Raw genomic sequence first — 22,077 nt, 5'->3', positions numbered from 1 at the left:
CCCTTACATTGATATCATTAGGCTATTTAATCAACTTAATGTTATTAAGATACATGTACATTTTGAAATGTCTGATAATGACACTTGATAACATTGATTAATATGAACATATCTACAGGTAACATTTGTATATTTGATACCGGAATATGATTGGATGTAGTGTGTGGATACATATGATCCAGATTAAAGCGCTAATCAAAGTCACTTTGAAATAAATGGTGGAACAGAAAACTAAGAGAAGGGGAACATTAAAGTGCTTCATGCAGGACAAACAGGACGTTGGTGCTACTACTTTCACAGTTACTCTAAAAGGTTTGCTTTAGTTGTTTATGGGCCCAGGACTTTTCATGGTCAGGAAGAACTACTGTTCCTACTTATGGATAAACAACAGTGAGCCCCTCACGCAGTTGACATGACATCATTACATACTAGTCGGGGGGGGGGGGGGGGGGTGATTGTGAAGTTAGTTCACATCCTCGCTGGACAACTTTCCCTCCTTAAATCATGTGTCAAGGATGGAGGCTGAAATTGAAAGTAAAACAAGCTATAAGTATGATTTCTATGTAAAAAATAATAATTTAACTTTAAAACCACCCCTTTCCCTGTGCTCTATTGCATTAATACATTCACCAAGGTCTACATACATCAAGGAATTACATTCAGAGCAAGCTAATATCTTGCACTCCAGTGAGAACTGAACAGTACTATTGGGAGTTGAAACAGTTGTCTGGGGACAGTATGACATAAGGTTCCAGAAGAAGTGACATTATTAACACCTCCTCACTAGCCTATATGGTATGAAATATACAAAGTTAGTACAACAGGCACGCTGTTACTCAGGTATGAGCACATGGAGTATAATCAGTTTAGAGACATGCTTGTTTTAGCAGTACCTCAGTGGTCCACAGTAAACGGAACATTGTACACTTAAACATCAGTATATCAATCCTATAGCCTGGAGCAATCAGCATATCTAAGAATATAAATCATCCCAACATATTATATATGGAGAAATTCAATATTTTGTATTAACAACATCTGTCAAACATGAAGAAAAAAACATGAATGTATTGTTTCAGGATGTGAGTGAACATTTTACTCTTGTACAATGTAATGGCATGAGAACTGCAATGGTCACAGCACCACTTGGAATTTAACAATGTGGGGAAAAAACCATCCCTTTTGTAATATAAACTCTGCAACTATTTTAGAGTAATGGTAACTCATTCTCTTCAGTTATTTACACGTTTCCCTCAGCCTCTCCATTGATGCCTTATAAATTCTTGAATAAAAGTGTTCATAGGAGTTTTGTTCAGTCTCCACTGTGCGCTCCTATCATTCTATTGGTCAGGCTACATCCACCCTGTCATCTCTCCCTCCCGGTGCCTCTCTCCCTGCTCATGTTCAAATATTTATTGCTTCTTTTTTTCTTTTACAAGCTCAGCACTTTAACTCACAGCCATTTCCCATTCTCTCTATTTAGAGGTGAAAATGGGACGTTTCAAACTTCTATTCCACATGTCTGCTTATGATGACTTCCCCTTCTCTTCCTCCTTATATCCTTCCCTCGTGGCTAAACATAGCCTGTTTTCTGTGCTACCTGATCTTCCTCCACCTCCCTCTCGATCTTTCTCCTTCTCTCTGTGTCCCTCTTACTCTCTGTCTGTCTCATGCCTTGGTGCCCACGCCCCCTCCCCCCTGCATGCTGAAGTACTCGGTAAAGTGGGAGGGGAGTCGTGGAGGAGGAGGGGGGGAGTGGGCAGAGAGGCGGGGGAGCATGGGGGGAGGGAGTGGGGGGAAGGTGGGTGACGACAGGTCAGCCGTGGTGGTGATGATCTTATGCTCACTGTTCCTCTGCACTTCCTGTCCCTTCCGGCCCACCGTCTCCTCCACCGTCTTCACTGGGCCCTGAGGGAGGTAAAGGTTGAAAGGTTAAAGGTCATGCTGGGTTGTATTTGTCACAATATCAGTTACCACATCCTTCTCTGACAACTTCCTCTGTGCTCTAACACCTCTGGAGTGTTACAGGGACTATATCGGACCTTAGTATCAGTTACTAGATCCTCCTCAGATCATACATCCACTCACCGACTGGATGGAGAAGAGTTCTGTGAAGTTGGGCTGGGAGTCGCCCAGGAAGGAGCTGTTCCCATAGGCATGGTGGGGGAAACTCTCACTCGCCACACCCGCCTTCGGACTAGACAGCAGGATCCCGATCTGAGAGGTCCGCACGTGGTATGGGAAGTTCTTATTGGCTGCAGAGGGCCGCGTGATAGCCTGTGGCGAGGCAGGGAGGGGGGAGAGGCGACGGATGGGAGGAATGCATCATATTCAGAATATTGTCTGTACAAATATTGCCCTCTATTCTCCATACACTGATACACATTCCTGCACATATAAGAACAGAACAGTATGTGTCTGAATGTGTCACTAACAAAGGACAGAGAGGCTCAGTCTGGTACAGAAGTCAGGGACCGATAGGCTCAGTCTGGTGCAGAAGCCTGGGACCGAGAGGCTCGGTCTGGTGCAGAAGTCTGGGACCGAGAGGCTCGGTCTGGTGCAGAAGTCTGGGACCGAGAGGCTCGGTCTGGTGCAGAAGTCTGGGACCGAGAGGCTCGGTCTGGTGCAGAAGTCTGGGACCGAGAGGCTCGGTCTGGTGCAGAAGTCTGGGACCGAGAGGCTCGGTCTGGTGCAGAAGTCTGGGACCGAGAGGCTCGGTCTGGTGCAGAAGCCTGGGACCGAGAGGCTCGGTCTGGTGCAGAAGCCTGGGACCGAGAGGCTCGGTCTGGTGCAGAAGCCTGGGACCGAGAGGCTCGGTCTGGTGCAGAAGCCTGGGACCGAGAGGCTCGGTCTGGTGCAGAAGTCTGGGACCGAGAGGCTCGGTCTGGTGCAGAAGTCTGGGACCGAGAGGCTCGGTCTGGTGCAGAAGTCTGGGACCGAGAGGCTCGGTCTGGTGCAGAAGTCTGGGACCGAGAGGCTCGGTCTGGTGCAGAAGTCTGGGACCGAGAGGCTCAGTCTCGTGCAGAAGTCTGGGACCGAGAGGCTCGGTCTGGTGCAGAAGTCTGGGACCGAGAGGCTCAGTCTCGTGCAGAAGTCTGGGACCGAGAGGCTCGGTCTGGTGCAGAAGTCTGGGACAGAGAGGCTCAGTCTCGTGCAGAAGTCTGGGACCGAGAGGCTCGGTCTGGTGCAGAAGTCTGGGACCGAGAGGCTCAGTCTGGTGCAGAAGTCTGGGACCGAGAGGCTCAGTCTGGTGCAGAAGTCTGGGACCGAGAGGCTCAGTCTGGTGCAGAAGTCTGGGACCGAGAGGCTCAGTCTGGTGCAGAAGCCTGGGACCGAGAGGCTCGGTCTGGTGCAGAAGTCTGGGACCGAGAGGCTCGGTCTGGTGCAGAAGTCTGGGACCGAGAGGCTCAGTCTGGTGCAGAAGCCTGGGACCGAGAGGCTTGGTCTGGTGCAGAAGTCTGGGACCGAGAGGCTCGGTCTGGTGCAGAAGTCTGGGTTTGGGAGTATACTAACGCAGAGGCCGATGAGGACAGAGAGATATGACACACAGATATTAAAAGAGAGGTGAGTGTGTGCATGCCTGCGTGTGAAGGGCAGGGGGTTACTAACGAGGCGGGCGATGAGGTCTTCGAGATAATTAACGTCAACAGTGAGGCAGTGTGTGTATGTGTGCGCACATGCATGCCTGTGTGTGAGTGTGTAGAGAGATGAAGGGTACTAACGAGGAATACGATGTGAGCATAGAGGTGGATTCCCAGTTGGATGCCGTTGACGATCTTCTCCCGTGCCCAGCGAGGGATGCCAAAGTTAGCTATCAGAGCCATGACGGGCACAGCGAAAAACCTGCCAAAGGGAGAGAGAGGAGAGAGAGATAATGAGGGAGAGAGATTATTAAGAGAGAGAGAGGAGAGAGAGATAGGGAAGGGAGAGATTGAGATATGTAAAGGAAGGAGAAAAAATGAATATGGTGGAGTTGTGACAAAAGGAAACGAGAGGCGGAGGAGGACGGATTTAAGACGAGCAAGCGAGAAGTGGAAGGATAAGGGAGACGGGGAGTTTATCGGGTGCAATGCTTTTTAGGGAATGAAGTTGATGAACCTGACAGAGAATAACTGCATGCAGAGAGTGAAGGGTTGTAGGGCTATGTCCTCTCACCAGAGTGTGTATGCCGTGAAGAAGGGGATGTAGAAGGGTTGTTTCTCAGGGTAGTGTTTGAGGGAGATCAGGACTGCGTAGCAGAACCACACGTAGGCCAGCAGCTGGAGACCCATCAGACCGTAGCCCGCCGGGCTGTCATATGCATACAGCACCTCACCTGGGTCAAAGAACTGAGACGCACACACACTTACAACATCATACAACCACTCTAATGGACCGCACCCTACTAATCAACCTACTAACTTTACCCTCAAATAGCAGAGAGGTGTATTACAATACGTTCCCCAGCATGTGTTGTAACAGCCTGTGGATTGCTGACATGTTGGGGTGTGAAATCTACTCGTTTTCGTTGGTGAGTGTGTCTGCAAGTGTGTGCGTGTACATGTATGTATGTTTGTTTGTTTGTTTGTTTGTTTGTTTGTGCGTCATTGACACTTCTCTACAACTGGGTCATTGACAGTGCCTCTGCTTGCGGGCTATGTATTCAGTTTCACAGGCCAGAGACTGGATATCATTGGTCAAACAGGATTGCCCTCGGTCGTCCCCTGCATTATGTATGTACAGGCCCAGTGCTAGGCACCGACAGGCTGGGTAAGAAACTCCTATCCCTGTATACTACAGTACATCAGGAGTAGGTCCCTTTAATTTCACCTTTATCTTACCAGGAGGTTCCATGATATGTGAACCTCATTTTCAAGAGGGACCCATTCTAAATTATAGTAGAGCGCATTTTACACTTGTAATGGAGGTGATTCTGTGATCCATGCTCGGCTGATGAGTAACCGTGCCCGAGACCTGAAGACTAGCTCCTAGAGCTAATACCTAGACTTCAACTCAGTAGGCTAACATAGTGTTGTGGGACACAGGAATCCCCGGTTGAAACTTAGACCGTCATATACTGGCCCTTCACGTATAGCATGGACAGTAGGAGTGTAGCAGCAGCAGTTCTGTAGTGTAGACTGCAGTACCTCTGCCTCGTATATGAAGAGGATGATATAGGTGACGGTGTAGACTGTCATGTAGATGGACAGCTTGACAGAGCCACTGTGGCTGATCCTCGCCCTGACAGAGACGGATACACACAGGGGGGTTAGCTTTCACACAGACAGATGAATACACACACACACTCTCTCTGGGATACTGGTACGAGTTAGAAGGAGTAAGACAGAGAGAGACTGGGCTACTGGTACGAGTTAGAAGGAGTAAGACAGAGAGAGACTGGCCTACTGGTTACGAGTTATAAGGAGTAAGACAGAGAGAGACTGGGCTACTGGTTACGAGTTAGAAGGAGTAAGACAGAGAGACTGGGCTACTGGTTACGAGTTAGAAGGAGTAAGACAGAGAGAGACTGGGCTACTGGTTACGAGTTAGAAGGAGTAAGACAGAGAGAGACTGGCCTACTGGTTACGAGTTAGAAGGAGTAAGACAGAGAGAGACTGGGCTACTGGTTACGAGTTAGAAGGAGTAAGACAGAGAGACTGGGCTACTGGTTACGAGTTAGAAGGAGTAAGACAGAGAGAGACTGGCCTACTGGTTACGAGTTAGAAGGAGTAAGACAGAGAGAGACTGGGCTACTGGTTACGAGTTAGAAGGAGTAAGACAGAGAGACTGGGCTACTGGTTACGAGTTAGAAGGAGTAAGACAGAGAGAGACTATGCTACTGGTTACGAGTTAGAAGGAGTAAGACAGAGAGAGACTGGCCTACTGGTTACGAGTTAGAAGGAGACAGAGAGAGACTGGCCTACTGGTTACGAGTTAGAAGCAGACAGAGAGAGACTGGCCTACTGGTTACGAGTTAGAAGGAGACAGAGAGAGACTGGCCTACTGGTTACGAGTTAGAAGGAGACAGAGAGAGACTGGCCTACTGGTTACGAGTTAGAAGGAGACAGAGAGAGACTACTGGTTACGAGTTAGAAGGAGACAGAGAGAGACTACTGGTTACGAGTTAGAAGGAGACAGAGAGAGACTACTGGTTACGAGTTAGAAGGAGACAGAGAGAGACTACTGGTTACGAGTTAGAAGGAGACAGAGAGAGACTACTGGTTACGAGTTAGAAGGAGACAGAGAGAGACTGGCCTACTGGTTACGAGTTAGAAGGAGACAGAGAGAGACTGGCCTACTGGTTACGAGTTAGAAGGAGACAGAGAGAGACTGGCCTACTGGTTACGAGTTAGAAGGAGACAGAGAGAAACTACTGGTTACGAGTTAGAAGGAGACAGAGAGAGACTGGCCTACTGGTTACGAGTTAGAAGGAGACAGAGAGAGACTGGCCTACTGGTTACGAGTTAGAAGGAAACAGAGAGAGACTGGGCTACTGGTTACGAGTTAGAAGGAGACAGAGAGAGACTGGGCTACTGGTTACGAGTTAGAAGGAGACAGAGAGAGACTGGCCTACTGGTTACGAGTTAGAAGGAGACAGAGAGAGACTGGCCTACTGGTTACGAGTTAGAAGGAGACAGAGAGAGACTGGCCTACTGGTTACGAGTTAGAAGGAGACAGAGAGAGTGGCTGGAGGATTTAATCCTGAGACACACTGTAAGCAGTGAACCTGTCAGCCAGCCAAGCAGTTAGACTGACATGTCCTCTATGGTAAAGGGTGTTATTAAGGCTGGGACAGCTACTGTAGCTCTGACCCTGAGACCATAGGTGAGACGGCCTGACACACACACACACACACACTCCCTACCTGGTGACAGTGAAGCCTTTTCCCAGCAGGATCAGCATCAGTAGGAACACCAGGAAACTGACAGAGAACAGTAATTTCCCTGGAGAGAGAGAGAGATGGGAAGAAAATGAGAACTCCACAGAGTGAAAGAAAGATTACTGTAAGTAGGTTATATTATCTGAATATGTAACATCATACCAGAACCTGAAATCAGGTCACTCACTCACTCCAGTACACGCTCACACACACTTGCAACACACACCCAAATAAGGACACACTCATCCTCTCATGTGCACTCTCTTACACTGCATGGGTTGTGTGGGAAAGTTTCTGCTTTACATCCTTTATCAGGGTGTTTCTGGATTACATCCTTTATCAGGGTGTTTCTGCATTACATCGTTTATCAGGGTGTTTCTGCATTACATCGTTTATCAGGGTGTTTCTGCATTACATCCTTTATCAGGGTGTTTCTGCTTTACATCCTTTATCAGGGTGTTTCTGCATTACATCCTTTATCAGGGTGTTTCTGCTTTACATCCTTTATCAGGGTGTTTCTGCATTACATCCTTTATCAGGGTGTTTCTGCATTACATCCTTTATCAGGGTGTTTCTGCATTACATCCTTTATCAGGGTGTTTCTGCATTACATCGTTTATCAGGGTGTTTCTGCATTACATCCTTTATCAGGGTGTTTCTGCTTTACATCCTTTATCAGGGTGTTTCTGCATTACATCCTTTATCAAGGTGTTTCTGCATTACATCCTTTATCAGGGTGTTTCTGCATTACATCCTTTATCAGGGTGTTTCTGCTTTACATCCTTTATCAGGGTGTTTCTGCATTACATCCTTCATCAGGGTGTTTCTGGATTACATTCTTCATCAGGGTGTTTCTGCATTACATCCTTTATCAGGGTGTTTCTGCATTACATCCTTTATCAGGGTGTTTCTGCTTTACATCCTTTATCAGGGTGTTTCTGGATTACATCCTTTATCAGGGTGTTTCTGGATTACATTCTTTATCAGGGTGTTTCTGCATTACATCCTTTATCAGGGTGTTTCTGGATTACATCCTTTATCAGGGTGTTTCTGGATTACATCCTTTATCAGGGTGTTTCTGCATTACATCCTTTATCAGGGTGTTTCGGCATTACATCCTTTATCAGGGTGTTTCTGGATTACATCCTTTATCAGGGTGTTTCTGCATTACATCCTTTATCAGGGTGTTTCTGCTTTACATACTTTATCAGGGTGTTTCTGCATTACATTCTTTATCAGGGTGTTTCGGCATTACATCCTTTATCAAGGTGTTTCTGCATTACATCCTTTATCAGGGTGTTTCTGCATTACATTCTTTATCAGGGTGTTTCGGCATTACATCCTTTATCAGGGTGTTTCTGCATTACATCCTTTATCAGGGTGTTTCTGCTTTACATCCTTTATCAGGGTGTTTTTGCTTTACATCCTTTATCAGGGTGATTCTGCTTTACATCCTTTATCAGGGTGTTTGTGATGATCAGACTCACCCATTATCTTGAGACTGCCGTTGCCCACTCCATCTCTGGCATACAGGCCCCAGTAGATACAGTGGAACAGAAGGCTGACAACTGAGGGGAGGAGGAGGGAGGAGAGGGAGAGACAGAGAGAGGGATATTTCACTGTTCTGCACTGCAGAGCTGCATATAGCAGCAGCAGTCCTACCCTATACAGAGACAGGGAGCTATCTGTATGGTGCTGAAGCAGTGGTTAATATCTATGATAATCAGAAGGAGTCATTACCATGTCTGAGATGCCAACGACTGCAGTGTGTGAGTCAGATGGTGATGCTGCTGCAGCCGGCCGGCCGCCTGTGGGTGTGTGTGTGTGTGTATGAGTGGAGTTGTGGTCCACACTCACCCTCTACACCAGCCGCAGTCATAAACATCTTATATGTCGTATGGAGAAGCTGCCTTCCTTTCAGATTATCTAGGAGAGATAGAGAGCGAGAGACAAATAAAGAGAGATATGAAGAGGAAAGAGACAGATGAAGAGGAGAGAGATGAAGAGGACAGAGAGAGAGACAGATGAAGAGGAGAGAGATGAAGAGGAGAGAGAGAGACAGATGAAGAGGAGAAAGAGATGAGGAGAGAGAGAGAGATGAAGAGGAGAGAGAGACAGATGAAGAGGAGAGAGATGAAGAGGAGAGAGAGACAGATGAAGAGGAGAGAGATGAAGAGGAGAGAGAGAGACAGATGAAGAGGAGAGAGAAATGAGGAGAGAGAGAGACAGATGAAGAGGAGAGAGATGAAGAGGAGAGAGATGAAGAGGAGAGAGAGAGACAGATGAAGAGGAGAGAAATGAAGAGGAGAGAGAGAGACAGATGCAGAGGAGAGAGATGAAGAGGAGAGAGATGAAGAGGAGAGAGAGAGACAGATGAAGAGGAGAGAAATGAAGAGGAGAGAGAGAGACAGATGAAGAGGGGAGAGAGATGAGGAGAGATGAAGAGGAGAGAGATGAAGAGGAGAGAGAGAGACAGATGAAGAGGAGAGAGCGACAGATGAAGAGGAGAGAGAGCGACAGATGAAGAGGAGAGAGAGCGACAGATGAAGAGGAGAGAGAGAGACAGATGAAGATGAGAGAGAGAGAGACAGATGAAGAGGAGAGAGATGAAGAGGAGAGAGAGACAGATGAAGAGGAGAGAGAGCGACAGATGAAGAGGAGAGAGAGAGAGACAGATGAAGATGAGAGAGAGAGAGACAGATGAAAAGAGAGAGAGATGAAGAGGAGAGAGAGAAACAGATGAAAAGAGAGAGAGCGATGGGTTAGAGGGGAAAGATGCAGTGACATAGACACAAAAACAGAGATGGTAATGTAAAAAGAAGGATAGAGAATGAGAGGGAGGGGAGTGGTGTATTAGGCATTAGTATGTGCAGCAGGAGTCTGTGTGTTTGTAGACACATGGGCTGTATTATCTGAGAAGATACTCTCCATATTGTAACTCTGTCACATCTGCCTTCCCTTCATCTGCCCCACTTTACTTTCCCCGGCTACATGTTCAGCCCTAATGACAAGTTCCTCCACCAGAGAGGGGCCACTCTTCCCTCATTCCAGAAAGGCATGCCCCCATGACTCCAAAATGACAAGCTCTATTCCTCCACTCTTTGTCTTAATTCCAGAAAGGACTAGCACTAATTCTGACGTTTGGTGCATTGGTGCATTAATGCCAATAAGACATTTGTGTGAAGATGGGAGTTAAGAGCCGAGATCTCAGGTTAGGATTGGCTGCTAAGTGCTTTTCTGGTGTGAGGAAGACGAGATCTGATGTTGTTCCTCAGGCACTTACAGGCAAAATAACATGAGAGGATGAAGACCAGGGAGAAGATAACCAGGAACGTGATGTCAGTTTCCAGGATCCCTGAGAATAGAGGCATGGGGTCAGTGAGAGGTAGATAGAGAGAGAGAGAGAGAGAGAGAGGTAGAAAGAGAGAGGTAAAGAGGTAGAGAGAGAGAGAGAGACAGAGAGAGAGAGAGAGAGAGAGAGAGAGAGATAGATAAAGAGGTAAAGAGAGAGAGATAGAGAGAGAGACAGAGAGAGAGATAAGGAGAGAGAGAGATAAAGAGAGAGAGAGAAAAGGAGAGAGAGAGAGAGGTAAAAGAGAGAGGTAGAGGGAGAAAGAGAGGGAGAAATGGAGGATGAAATCAAAAGCACGAGAGAGGGCAGATAGAGGGTGTGAGATGGTGATGAGAACGAGGGGGAGGGAGGGGAAAAGAGAGAGTGACAGAGAGAGACAGAAAGAGAGAGGTCATTAGAACATCAGAATAAGAGAGATATTAATATTGTCCTTTTCTAAACTGCGTTTCCTTTTTACCCAATCCACTCATGTTAATCCATCATCATTAATTCATTCATCCATTCCTTCGTTGTAATAATTTGTTCATTTTAATATGCTTTATTGGCCGTGTTAAATAGTGTTGGACGAGCCATTAACGTTCATTCTGTAATCTGTGTCGTTCTCACCAAACTCGTCTGCAGAGAAATGTTGTGTCCAGAAAGACTGGCCATTGGTCAGCTTCATCTCATACTCCAGCTGCAAACCTTCCCCCTGAGAGACAGAGACAGAGACAGAGACGGAGACGGAGAGGGAGAGGGAGAGAGCGGGGAGTTAGATGGAGCGACAGTGAGTGCACAAAGAGCTCATTTCACAGAGAAGAGTTCAAAGCCTCTAGAGTTTGTGTTGTTGTACTGTAAGTGAGAGAAAAAAACCTTTGATTTCATCTGCCAGCCAAGACTCGATCTCAGAACCTCCATCAGAGGAGTGAGGAGCATGAACCGTGCACTGTCACAAAATCAATACTAGCCAGGCAGGACTGGGAGAGAGGGAGAGAGAATTTGAGAGACAGAGAGTAGTGAGAGGAGACATGCAGGGCTGGGAGAGAGACGGAGAGCAGTGAGGAGACAGGCAGGACTGGGAGAGAAAGAGAGAGACATTGAGAGACAGCAGTGAGAGGAGACAGGCAGGACTGGGTTGGAGGGAGAGAGAGAGAGGAGACAGGCAGGACTGGGTTGGAGGGAGAGAGAGAGAGGAGACAGGCAGGACTGGGTTGGAGGGAGAGAGAGAGAGAGAGGAGACAGGCAGGACTGGGATGGAGGGAGAGAGAGAGAGGAGACAGGCAGGACTGGGTTGGAGAGAGAGAGAGGAGACAGGCAGGACTGGGTTGGAGGGAGAGAGGAGACAGGCAGGACTGGGTTGGAGGGAGAGAGAGGAGACAGGCAGGACTGGGTTGGAGGGAGAGAGAGGAGACAGGCAGGACTGGGTTGGAGGGAGAGAGAGGAGACAGGCAGGACTGGGTTGGAGGAGACAGCAGTGAGAGGAGACAGGCAGGACTGGGTTGGAGGGAGAGAGAGGAGACAGGCAGGACTGGGTTGGAGGGAGAGAGAGGAACATTGAGAGACAGCAGTGAGAGGAGACAGGCAGGACTGGGTTGGAGGGAGAGAGAGGAGACAGGCAGAACTGGGTTGAGGGAGAGAGAGGAGACAGGCAGGACTGTGTTGGAGGGAGAGAGAGGAGACAGGCAGGACTGTGTTGGAGGGAGAGAGAGGAGACAGGCAGGACTGTGTTGGAGGGAGAGAGAGGAGACAGGCAGGACTGTGTTGGAGGGAGAGAGAGGAGACAGGCAGGACTGTGTTGGAGGGAGAGAGAGGAGACAGGCAGGACTGTGTTGGAGGGAGAGAGAGGAGACAGGCAGGACTGGGTTGGAGGGAGAGAGAGGAGACAGGCAGGACTGGGTTGGAGGGAGAGAGAGGAGACAGGCAGGACTGGGTTGGAGGGAGAGAGAAACATTGAGAGACAGCAGTGAGAGGAGATGAAGTGACGCAGAGAAAGAAGGCCACGGTAAAAGAGAGATTCAAAGAGTGAGTGAAAAAGAAAGAGTAAGAATGAGAGAAAGAGGTGAAGAGAAAGACAGAGAGAGTAAGAACTGAGAGAGGGTGGAAGGCGTGTATTATATTGGCAGTGTGCAGGCGAGGTAAGGCTGGGCGAGACGGGGAGAGTCCCTAGGGCCATGTGGGCCGGAGACAGAGCTTTAACTTCAGTCCTACACCATTAGGCATCATGTCCGTCAACAGCCCTCCACTTGCTGCCGTGACAACACAACACACTCTCCAGGAAACATCCACTTCAATCCTGTCTGTCCCTCTTCACAAACACTCACTCTCTACTAACACCACAACACTGCCAGTCAGTGTTAGGATACACTGGCCCTGCCACAACACACAGGCGCACACACACACACACACACAGGCGCACACACACACACATACACACACACACACACACACACACACACACACACACACACGCACACGCACACGCACACACACACACACAGGCACACACACACACACACACACTTGTGCATCCATATGCACACACAAAAGCACACATTCAGAGAAGATCTACACTGAGCATACCAAACACCTTCCTAATATTGAGTTGCCCCCCCCCAATTCATCAGGGCATGCAAGGTGTCGAAAGCTTTCCACAGGGATGCTGGCCCATGCTGACTCCAATGCTTCCCACACTTGTGTCAAGTTGGCTGGATGTCCTTTGGGTGGTGAACCATTCTTGATACACACAGGAAACTGTTGAGCGTGAAAAACCCAGCACAATCATTTTTTGTTTTGCCCATTCACCTTCTGAATGGCGCACAATCCATGTCTCAATTGTGTCAAGGCTTAAAAATCCTTTAACCCGTCTCATCCTCTTCATCTACACTGATTGAAATGGATTTAACAAGTGACATCAATAAGGGATTAACCTGGTCACTCTGACATGGAAGGAGCAGGAGTTCTTAATGTTTTGTATGTCAATCTGTGAGTGTATATGATATGTGTGTGTGGGGAGGGGGTGCAGTGTGTGTCAGAGTAACAATGTCTGTGTGCGCTAGCCATCAGTGAGAAGTGAAAGGTCAGTGCTCACCCCACACTTGCTGAGAGCGATGTACCACCATCTCTCCCTCACCGAGCGGAAACTACGACCTCCCACACAACTCAGCACCTCCTCATCTCCCTCTCCTTCCACCTTAGAGACAGAAACAGAGAGAGACAGAGTTAATATTTCAAAAACACATTGAATCAACACATCCTAACACATTTCCAAAGAGGGAGTTACACACAGACCCCTCTGTCTCACATACACACACTCCTCACACCTCAAAATAGCTATTTTAGTTAGAACTAAAAACAACCACAGTCCCATAGGAAAACATACAAGACAAGCCCACATTTACAGTGCCTTCAGAAAGTATTCATACCTCTTGACTTATTCCACATTTTGTTGTGTTACAGCCTGAATTAAAAATGGTTTAAATATTTTTTTCCCTCACCCATCTACACAATACCTCATACGGACAAAGTGAAAAGATGTTTAGACATTTTTGCAAGTTTATTGACAATTAAATACAGAAATATCTCAATTACATGCGTTTTCACACCCGAGTCAATACTTTGTAGAAGCACCTTTCGCTGCAATTACCGCCTTGAGTCGTCTTGGTATGTCTGTTTCAGCTTTGAGACGTCTTGGGTATGTCTGTTTCAGCTTTGAGTCATCTTGGGTATGTCTGTTTCAGCTTTGAGTCGTCTTGGGTATGTCTGTTTCAGCTTTGCACATATGGATTTGGTGATTTTCTCCAATTCTTCCTTGCAGATTTTCTAAAGCTCTGTTAGATGGGTAGTGGCGGGGAGCAGCAATCTTCAAGTCTTTCCACTTCAAGTTCAAGTCTTTCCACATCTTCAAGTCTTTCCACATCTTCAAGTCTTTCCACATCTTCAAGTCTTTCCACAGGGACTCAAGTCTTGGCTGGGCCACTCAAGGACTTTCATATTCTTGTTCTGAAGCCATTCCAGAGTTACTTTGGCTGTATGTTTGGGGTCATTGTCCTATTGGAACGTAAATCTTCGCCCCATTTTGAAGGTTGTTTGCACTCTGAAGCAGGTTCTCACCAAGAATTTGCTTGTATTTAGCTCCATTCGTTGTTACCTCTATTCTTACCAGTCACCGAGTCCTTCCCGCTGAAAAGCATCCCCATGGCATGAGTCTGACACCACCATGCTTCACAGTAGGGATGGTGTTAGACGGGTGAGGAGCTGTGCCTGGTTTTCTCCAGACATAGCACTTTGCATTCAGGCCAAGAGTTAAATTGATATTTTGCCTTATGATCTCAGTCATTCATGTGCCTTTTTGTAAACTAAAGGCGTGTTGTCATGTGCCTTTTTCTCAGGAGTAGCTTCCGTCTGGCCACCCCCTCTAAACCCAGATTGGTGAAGTGCTGTAGAACCTTCAAACTCAACTCTGGACCTCAAAGCCAATTCCACTGCAGTTTTTCCTTGTTGCCCTTTAATCAGGGACTGATTTGGGTTAATTAATTATCAGGTAGAACAGTAAACCAGCAGGCTCCGGACCTCGTAGGGAAAGAGTTGAAATATCCGTGCTGTAGAGACAGTTGTCCTTCTGGCAGGTTCTCCCATCTCAGCCAAGGAACTCTGTAGTTCTGTCAGAGTGGTCAATGGGTTCTTGGTCACCTCCCTGACCAAGGTCCTTCTTGCCCAGTTGCTCAGTTTGGTTGGACAGCCTGCTCTAGGCAGAGTCTGGGTAGATCCATATTTTTCCCATTTCCCAATGATTGGAGACCACTGTGCTCTTGGAACCTTTCAACACTATAAATTGTTTTACACCCTTCCCCAGATATATGCCTCATCACAATTCTCCCTCAGAGCTCTACGGAGAGTTCCCTGGACTTCATGGTCTGGTTTCTGCTCTGACATGCACTATCAACTGTGGGACCTTATATATACACCGGTGTGTTTTTATTGGCCACAGGTGGAATCCAATCAAGTTGTAGCGACATCTCACGTACGACCAAAGGAAATTGAATGCACCTGAACTCAGCTTGGAGTGTCATAGCAAAGGGTATTGATATTTCTGATATTTTATTTTCAATAAATTAACAAAACATCTCTAAAACATGGTTTCACTTTGTCATTATGTGGTATGTGTGTATTTTTATATTTAATCTATTTAATTTTGAATTCAGACTGTAACACAACAGAAATGTGGAATACGTCAATGGGTATGAATACTTTCTGAAGGCACTATATAAGACAGAGAGCTGTAGAGGTTGTCCATGTTCTTACCACACAGCCAGACCAGGTGTAGCGTGTGGTCAAGTTGATAACCTGGTTATTCTCTGGTCTCAACACCGCCTCCTTCTGGTAGCAGTCCTGCGGTCAAGAAATACGGTCAAGAATAATAAAGAAACGGTGTCATACACACATCACATTATGCACACAGGTACTGGACGAACTAACCATAGAAATAGAATGAATAGAAAGGGAATCTCCATTCATGTCAATGATGGCATAATCACTGGCAGCCATTTTGAGTCCACCCATAGTCCCAGTTGGTATTAGATAGAACGTCGCAAGTAGAAAAGGACTCCTGTGGGTCTTGCAGGTTGCGCGGTATTCCGGCAGGAATCAAAGTGATGTTCTAGAGTCTAGTTTGGTACAGGATGCGACAGTCCACAAGAACGGGCAGTACAGGAATAGTTTTAAACAGATTGTTTTTGGGGGGAAGGGTTAGTCTCACTCTCACGCCTTGCTCCAGTTGTAGCCAGTCACTACTTTGCCTCAGTTGCCAACGTATGTCAGTGAAAGATGAAGCCTTCAAGAGAGGAATTGTAACATCTCGTTGCAGCCAAGGATCCATCCCTAACAGTAGAGCCATTTAAAGGAAAGAGCAATGTTTTAGCAAAATTTGATATATGCACTACCGTTCAAAAGTTTGGGGTCACTTAGAAATGTCCTTTTTTTCCATGAATACATACATGAAAATAGTTGCAAAGTGAATAGGAAATATTGTCAAGACGTTGACAAGGTTATAAATAATGATTTTAAATTGAAATAATAATTGTCCTTCAAACTTTGCTTCCGTCAAAGAATCTTCCATTTGCAGCAATTACAGCCTTGCAGACCTTTGGCATTCTAGTTGTCAATTTGTTGAGGTAATCTGAAAATATTTCACCCCATGCTTTCTGAAGCACCTCCCACAAGTTGGTTTGGCTTGATGGACACTTCTTACGTACCATGCGGTCAAGCTGCTCCCACAAAAGCTCAATAGGGTTGAGATCCGGTGACTATAATGAAGTGGCCAGCACAGACAGAATACCAGTTGACTGGTTCTTCCCTAATTAGTTCTTGCATAGTTTGGAGCTGTGTTTTGGGTCATTGTCCTGGAAATTGGCTCCAATTAAGCATCGTCCACAGGGTATGGCATGGCGTTGCAAAATGGAGGGATAGCCTTCCTTCTTCAAGATCCCTTTTACCCTGTACAACTCTCCCACTTTACCACCACCAAAGTACCCCCAGACCATCACATTGCCTCCACCATGCTTGACAGATGGCGTCAAGCACTCCTCCAGCATCTTTTCATTTTTTCTGCATCTCACGTATGTTCTTCTTTGTGATCCGAACACCTCAATCTTAGATTCGTCTGTCCTTAACACTTTTTTTTTCCAATCTTCCTCTGTCCAGTGTGTGTTCTTTTGCCCATCTTAATCTTTTATTTTTATTGGCCAGTCTGAGATATGTTTTTTCTTTGCAACTTTGCCTAGAAGGCCAGCATCCCAAAATCGCCTTTTCACTGTTGACCTTGAGACTGGTGTTTTGCGGGTACTATTTAATGAAGCTGCCAGTTGAGGTCTTGTGAGGCATCTGTTTCTCAAACTAGACACTCTAATGTACTTGTCCTCTTGCTCAGTTGTGCACCGGGGCCTCCCACTCCTCTTTCTATTCTGGTTAGAGCAAGTTTGCTCTGTTCTGTGAAGGGATTAGTACACAGCGTTGTACGAGATCTTCAGTTTCTTGGCAATTTCTTGCATGAAATAGCCTTCATTTCTCAGAATAAGAATAGATTGACGAGTTTCAGAAGAAAGTTATTTGTTTCTGGACATTTTGAGCCTGTAATCGAACCCACAAATGCTGATGCTCCAGATACTCAACGAGTCTAAAGAAGGCCAGTTTTATTGCTTCTTTAATCAGAACCACAGTTTTCAGCTGTGCTAACATAATTGCAAAAGGGTTTTCTAATGATCAATTAGCCTTTTAAAATTATAAACTTGGATTAGCTAACACAACGTGCCATTGGAACACAGGAGTGATGGTTACTGATAATGGGCCTCTGTACGCCTATGTAGATACTACATAGAAAATCTGCTGTTTCCAGCTACAATAGTCATTTACAACATTAACAATGTCTACACTGTATTTCTGATCAATTTGATGTTATTTTAACAGACAAAAAAGTGCTTTTCTTTCAAAAACAAGGACATTTTTAAGTGACCCCAAACTTTTGAACGCTAGTGTAAATTGAACCAAAATATAAACGCAACATTTAAAGTGTTGGTCCCACGTTTCATGAGCTGAAATATAAGATCCCCGAAATGTTCCATACGTACAAAAAGCTTATTTCTCAAATTTTATGCACAGATTTGTTTACATCCCTGTTAGTGAGCCTTTCACCTTTGCCAAGATAATCGATCCACCTGACATGTGTGGCATATCAATAAGCTGACTAAACTGCATGATAATTACACAGCTGCGCCTTGTGCTGGGGACAATAGAAGGCCACAACACAATGCCAGAGATGTCTCAAGTTGAGGGAGTGTGCAATTGGCAGGCTGAGTGCAGTAATGTCCACCAGAGCTTTTGCCAGAGAATTTGTTAATTTCGCTACCATAAGCCGCCTCCAATGTTGTTTTAGAGAATTTGGCAGTACGTCCAACCGGCCTCACAACCGCAGACCATGTGTAACCACACCAGTCCAGGACCTCCACATCCAACTGCGGGATGGCCTGCGGGATCGTCTGAGACCAGCCACCCAGACTGCTGATGGAAACTGAAGTGTATTTCTGTCTGTAATAAAGCCCTTTTGTGGGGAAAAACTAATTATGTTTGACTGGGCCTGGCTCCCCAGTGAGTGGGCCTGGCTTCCAAGTGGGTGTGTCTATGCCCTCCCAGGTCCACCTGAAGCCACAGGACTCTTTTCGAAGGCTCTATTTCTCTAAGTGTGAGCATTGCGAACCATAGGTTGGGATTTTACATGTGCATTGAACAACACAGCAGCTTTTCGCAATGTTTTGTTATTTCTGTATAACAAACAAAAGTAGACCATGAAGTTGGCTCTTTTACAATGGTGGTTATTGGGAAAGAATGTTTGTTTCCCCCAATTTGTGGGTGTGGTCGAGGGGAATCCCTTCATATGATGTGAATATCTGAATATCAACTGGCTATGCCAGGAAGTAAAAGCATGATGTGTACCCTTCAAAATGTGCTTTGATTTGTTGAGTAAACTCAACTGATATTACAAAAAAAAAAGAAATTGGCTGTTTTCGCTGCATAACATGTAGAAGTTGTCCCTTTTAAGGTTTAGAAGACTGCTAAATGCTAACTCCCATTTGTATAAGCTGGTTAGCATACAGATATCAGTGGTGGTAGTCAGTCATTTTTAACTGTAATGCAGTTGATTGGTAACAATGACATAAACATGCATTGGGTTTGACATCCATACAAACATTATATTCAGATTTTTACCTCAACATAGTGTGAAATACACATGTAAACAATAGCCTAAATGTAGGATCATTTTGCTGGGGAGCAATGAGGAGACTCAGGATCTTTTGCTTAGGCCCTTACCCCACGCGTTTCATGACAATTCCATTGTTTTGGTCGAGTTTGATTGACCTCTTTACTGCATCCATCAGTTGATAGAACATTCCAAAATACCATGGAAATTATTGCATCACAATACCAGGCAGTGATTGTCACGTTCTGACCGTAGTTCCTTTTTTATGTTTCTATTTTTGGTTTGGTCAGGGCGTGAGTTGGGGTGGGCATTCTATGTTTTTGTTCTATGTTTTGTATTTCTGTGTTTGGCCTGGTATGGTTCCCAATCAGAGGCAGCTGTCTATCGTTGTCTCTGATTGAGAACCATACTTAGGTAGCCTGTTCCCACCTGTGTTTGTGGGAAGTTGTTTCCTGTTTTGTCACCTGATAGGACTGTTTCGTTTTTCACCTTTGTTATTTTGTGTTCAGATTAATAAAGTTAACATGGACACGTACCACTCTGCATTTTGGTCCGATCCTTCATATTCCTCATCAGACGAGGACGAGAATCGTTACAGAACTACCCTCCAAAAACGGACCAAGCAGCGTGGTAAGGAGGAGCAGCGCGATCTGGAGAAATGGACATGGGAGGAGATATTGGACGGCAAGGGACCCTGGGCACAGGCTGGGGAATATCGCCGCCCCAAAAAGGACCTGGAGGCAACAGGCACGAGAGGCAGCCCCCAAAAAAATTTGCCGGAGTCAGGCGATAGACCTGAGCCAACTTACCGGAAGAAGCGTAGTACTGGTCAGGCACAGTGTTATGCGGTCAAGCGCACGGTGTCGCCAGTACGCACTCATAGCCCGGTGCGCTATAGGCCAGGCCTCCGCAAGTGCCATGCGAGAGTGGGCATCCAGCCAGGGCGTATTGTGCCGGCTCAGCGTGTTTGGTCTCCGGTACGCCGGGTATCCTGCGCCGGCTCTGCATGCTGTGTCTTCGGGGTGCTGGGAGGTTGCAGTGCGCCCTGTGCCTGCGCTCTGCCCGTGCCGGGCGAATGTGGGCATTGAGCCTAAGGGAGAGGTGCGAGTGGTATGCACCAGATCTCCAGTGCTCACCCACAGCCCGGTTCAACCTGTGCCTGCAATCTGGAGGGTCCGGGCTAAAGTGGTCATCCAGCCTGGAGGGGTGGTGCCAAGGCTGCGCACCACAGCTCCAGTGCTCCCCCACAGCCCGGTCCATCCGGTGCCTCCTCCATGCACTAGGCCTCCTGTAGGTCTCCCCAGCCTAGTGGGTCATGTGGCAGCTCCACGCACCAGGCTGTCTCTCCATCTCCTCCCTCCAGGTTCTCTCTCCAGTCCGGAGCCGCCAGAGCCGCCCACCAGTCCGGAGCCACCAGAGCCTCCGGCAGGCCGGAGCCTCCCGCCTGTCCGGCGCCGCCAGAGCCTCCCGCCTGTCCGGCGCCGCCAGAGCCTCCCGCCTGTCCGGCGCCGCCAGAGTCTCCTGTTTCGTTTTTTCACCTTTGTTATTTTGTGTTCAGATTAATAAAGTTAACATCCAAGCCCATTCTATTCATTATATTTCTATGGAACTAGCTCCATATAAAGAAACATAAATGCCTGCACACACAATGTCGCCCAGATCACAGAAGGAGCATGGACAGGTAAAACAGAGCAGATGGAAACACACACACATACATATACACACACACACGCCAAGTGTGACACAGAGTAGTGGTTTCTCACCTTGTCCGGCTTCTTGTACACAGCTGGCCACTGAGAGCTGTCATCAAAGTAGAGCAATATATTCTGACAGCATCGCGACTAGAGAGGAGAGAATGAGAGAATGGAGGAGGGAAGGAATGGGAAAAGGGGGCCTAAGATTAATACCAGACTGCCTCAAAGTCTGTAGACCACTAACAGCAACCGGAGGAACACAGAAAGGAGGACAGAAATAACAAAAGAGGAGAGGATAGAGAGGAGGAGAGAGGACAGGGTAAATGTATGGAGAATATAACAGGAACAGACAAGGGTCGATACAATTACCAAAGACAGAAAGAGTGAGGAGCGAGAGGGAGAGAAAATTAATCAGTGAGGAGAGAGACAAGAGAGAAATGGACATAGAGGAAAGATGATGAAGGTAAGAAAATAATAGGGTACAGGGGGACAATTTGAGAGAGAGAGAGAGAGGGAGAGAGAGAGAGAGAAACTCACTAAGAGGGAGAGATTCAACAATACTGATGAAACAAAATAAGAAAAGAGAATGATAGATAGATAGGAGATCAGTTGACCTATAACCTCACCTTTTGGTAGCGGAACCGGAAGTCCAGACGTCCAAAATCAGTGAGAAAACAGAAGCGAGTGAGGAACAACCAGTCCTGTTTGGAGTGGGGAACCAGAGCCGGGGCGAGGAGGAGGAGGAAGACAGGGGCATAGGGTAGAGAATGGGGAGAGGAGAGGGGGAGATGAAGGTGAGATGGGGAAGAGAGCAGGAAAACCTGGCTGTAATACTCAACCAGCATCATGTCAAGATATAGTGCTGATGGTATACAGTGCTCCACTGTTCTTCCATAAGGCATTGCAGCAGGGTATCAGTCAATGGGCTGTCCTGCAGATGTAGGCTGACAGACACATGCACAGGCTGTATAGAATTGATCATTTTAAACAACACAGAAAAAGTTGAACTTACAGCTGTACTATATCTCATAGATAGCGAGCAAATCCGTAGCCATATGTCAGAGAGTAAGCCATCTGTAGTTAACAGTTAACACACTCAGCCATACAGTACCAGTCAAAAGTTTGGAAACAACTACTCATTCAAGGGTTTTTCTTTATTTTTTACAATGTTCTACATTGTGGAATAATAGTGAAGACATCAAAACTATGACAAAAACACATATCATGTAGTAATCAAGAAAGTGTTAAACAAATCAAAATATATTTTATATATGTTTTATTGTTTAAAGTAGCCACCCTTTGCCTTGATGACAGCTTTGCACACTCTTGGCATTCTCTCAACCAGCTTCATGAAGAATGCTTTTCCCAACAGTCTTGAAGGAGTTCCTACATATGCGGAGCACTTGTTGGCTGCTTTTCCTTCACTCTGCGGTGCAACTCATCC

General features: G+C 46.6%; 1 protein-coding gene across 2 annotated transcripts in view; it reads right to left on the bottom strand.

Annotated features, from left to right (window-relative positions):
- Positions 1–1,004: 1,004 nt before the first annotated feature.
- LOC139389880 (transmembrane protein 145-like) overlaps positions 1,005–22,077 on the bottom strand; it is a 35,801-nt gene continuing 14,728 nt past the window's right edge. Inside the window, exons 2-15 of one of the 2 annotated variants that reach the window (XM_071136896.1) lie at positions 21,260–21,334; positions 20,703–20,780; positions 15,492–15,578; positions 13,279–13,380; positions 10,818–10,902; positions 10,143–10,214; positions 8,717–8,785; positions 8,347–8,427; positions 6,845–6,923; positions 5,127–5,220; positions 4,156–4,328; positions 3,723–3,843; positions 2,089–2,277; positions 1,005–1,908 (exon numbers count right to left, since the gene is read on the bottom strand). In XM_071136896.1, the coding sequence (XP_070992997.1) occupies positions 1,669–1,908; positions 2,089–2,277; positions 3,723–3,843; positions 4,156–4,328; positions 5,127–5,220; positions 6,845–6,923; positions 8,347–8,427; positions 8,717–8,785; positions 10,143–10,214; positions 10,818–10,902; positions 13,279–13,380; positions 15,492–15,578; positions 20,703–20,780; positions 21,260–21,334 (1,545 nt within the window). In that variant the 3' untranslated portion in view covers positions 1,005–1,668. The remainder of the gene's footprint in view (positions 1,909–2,088; positions 2,278–3,722; positions 3,844–4,155; positions 4,329–5,126; positions 5,221–6,844; positions 6,924–8,346; positions 8,428–8,716; positions 8,786–10,142; positions 10,215–10,817; positions 10,903–13,278; positions 13,381–15,491; positions 15,579–20,702; positions 20,781–21,259; positions 21,335–22,077) is intronic. The other variant, XM_071136903.1, reaches the window with a different exon arrangement.

Source organism: Oncorhynchus clarkii, chromosome 3, assembly GCF_045791955.1.
Source record: "Oncorhynchus clarkii lewisi isolate Uvic-CL-2024 chromosome 3, UVic_Ocla_1.0, whole genome shotgun sequence".
NCBI classification, from domain to species: domain Eukaryota; kingdom Metazoa; phylum Chordata; class Actinopteri; order Salmoniformes; family Salmonidae; genus Oncorhynchus; species Oncorhynchus clarkii.
This window is presented reverse-complemented; position numbering and strand designations above follow the sequence as displayed.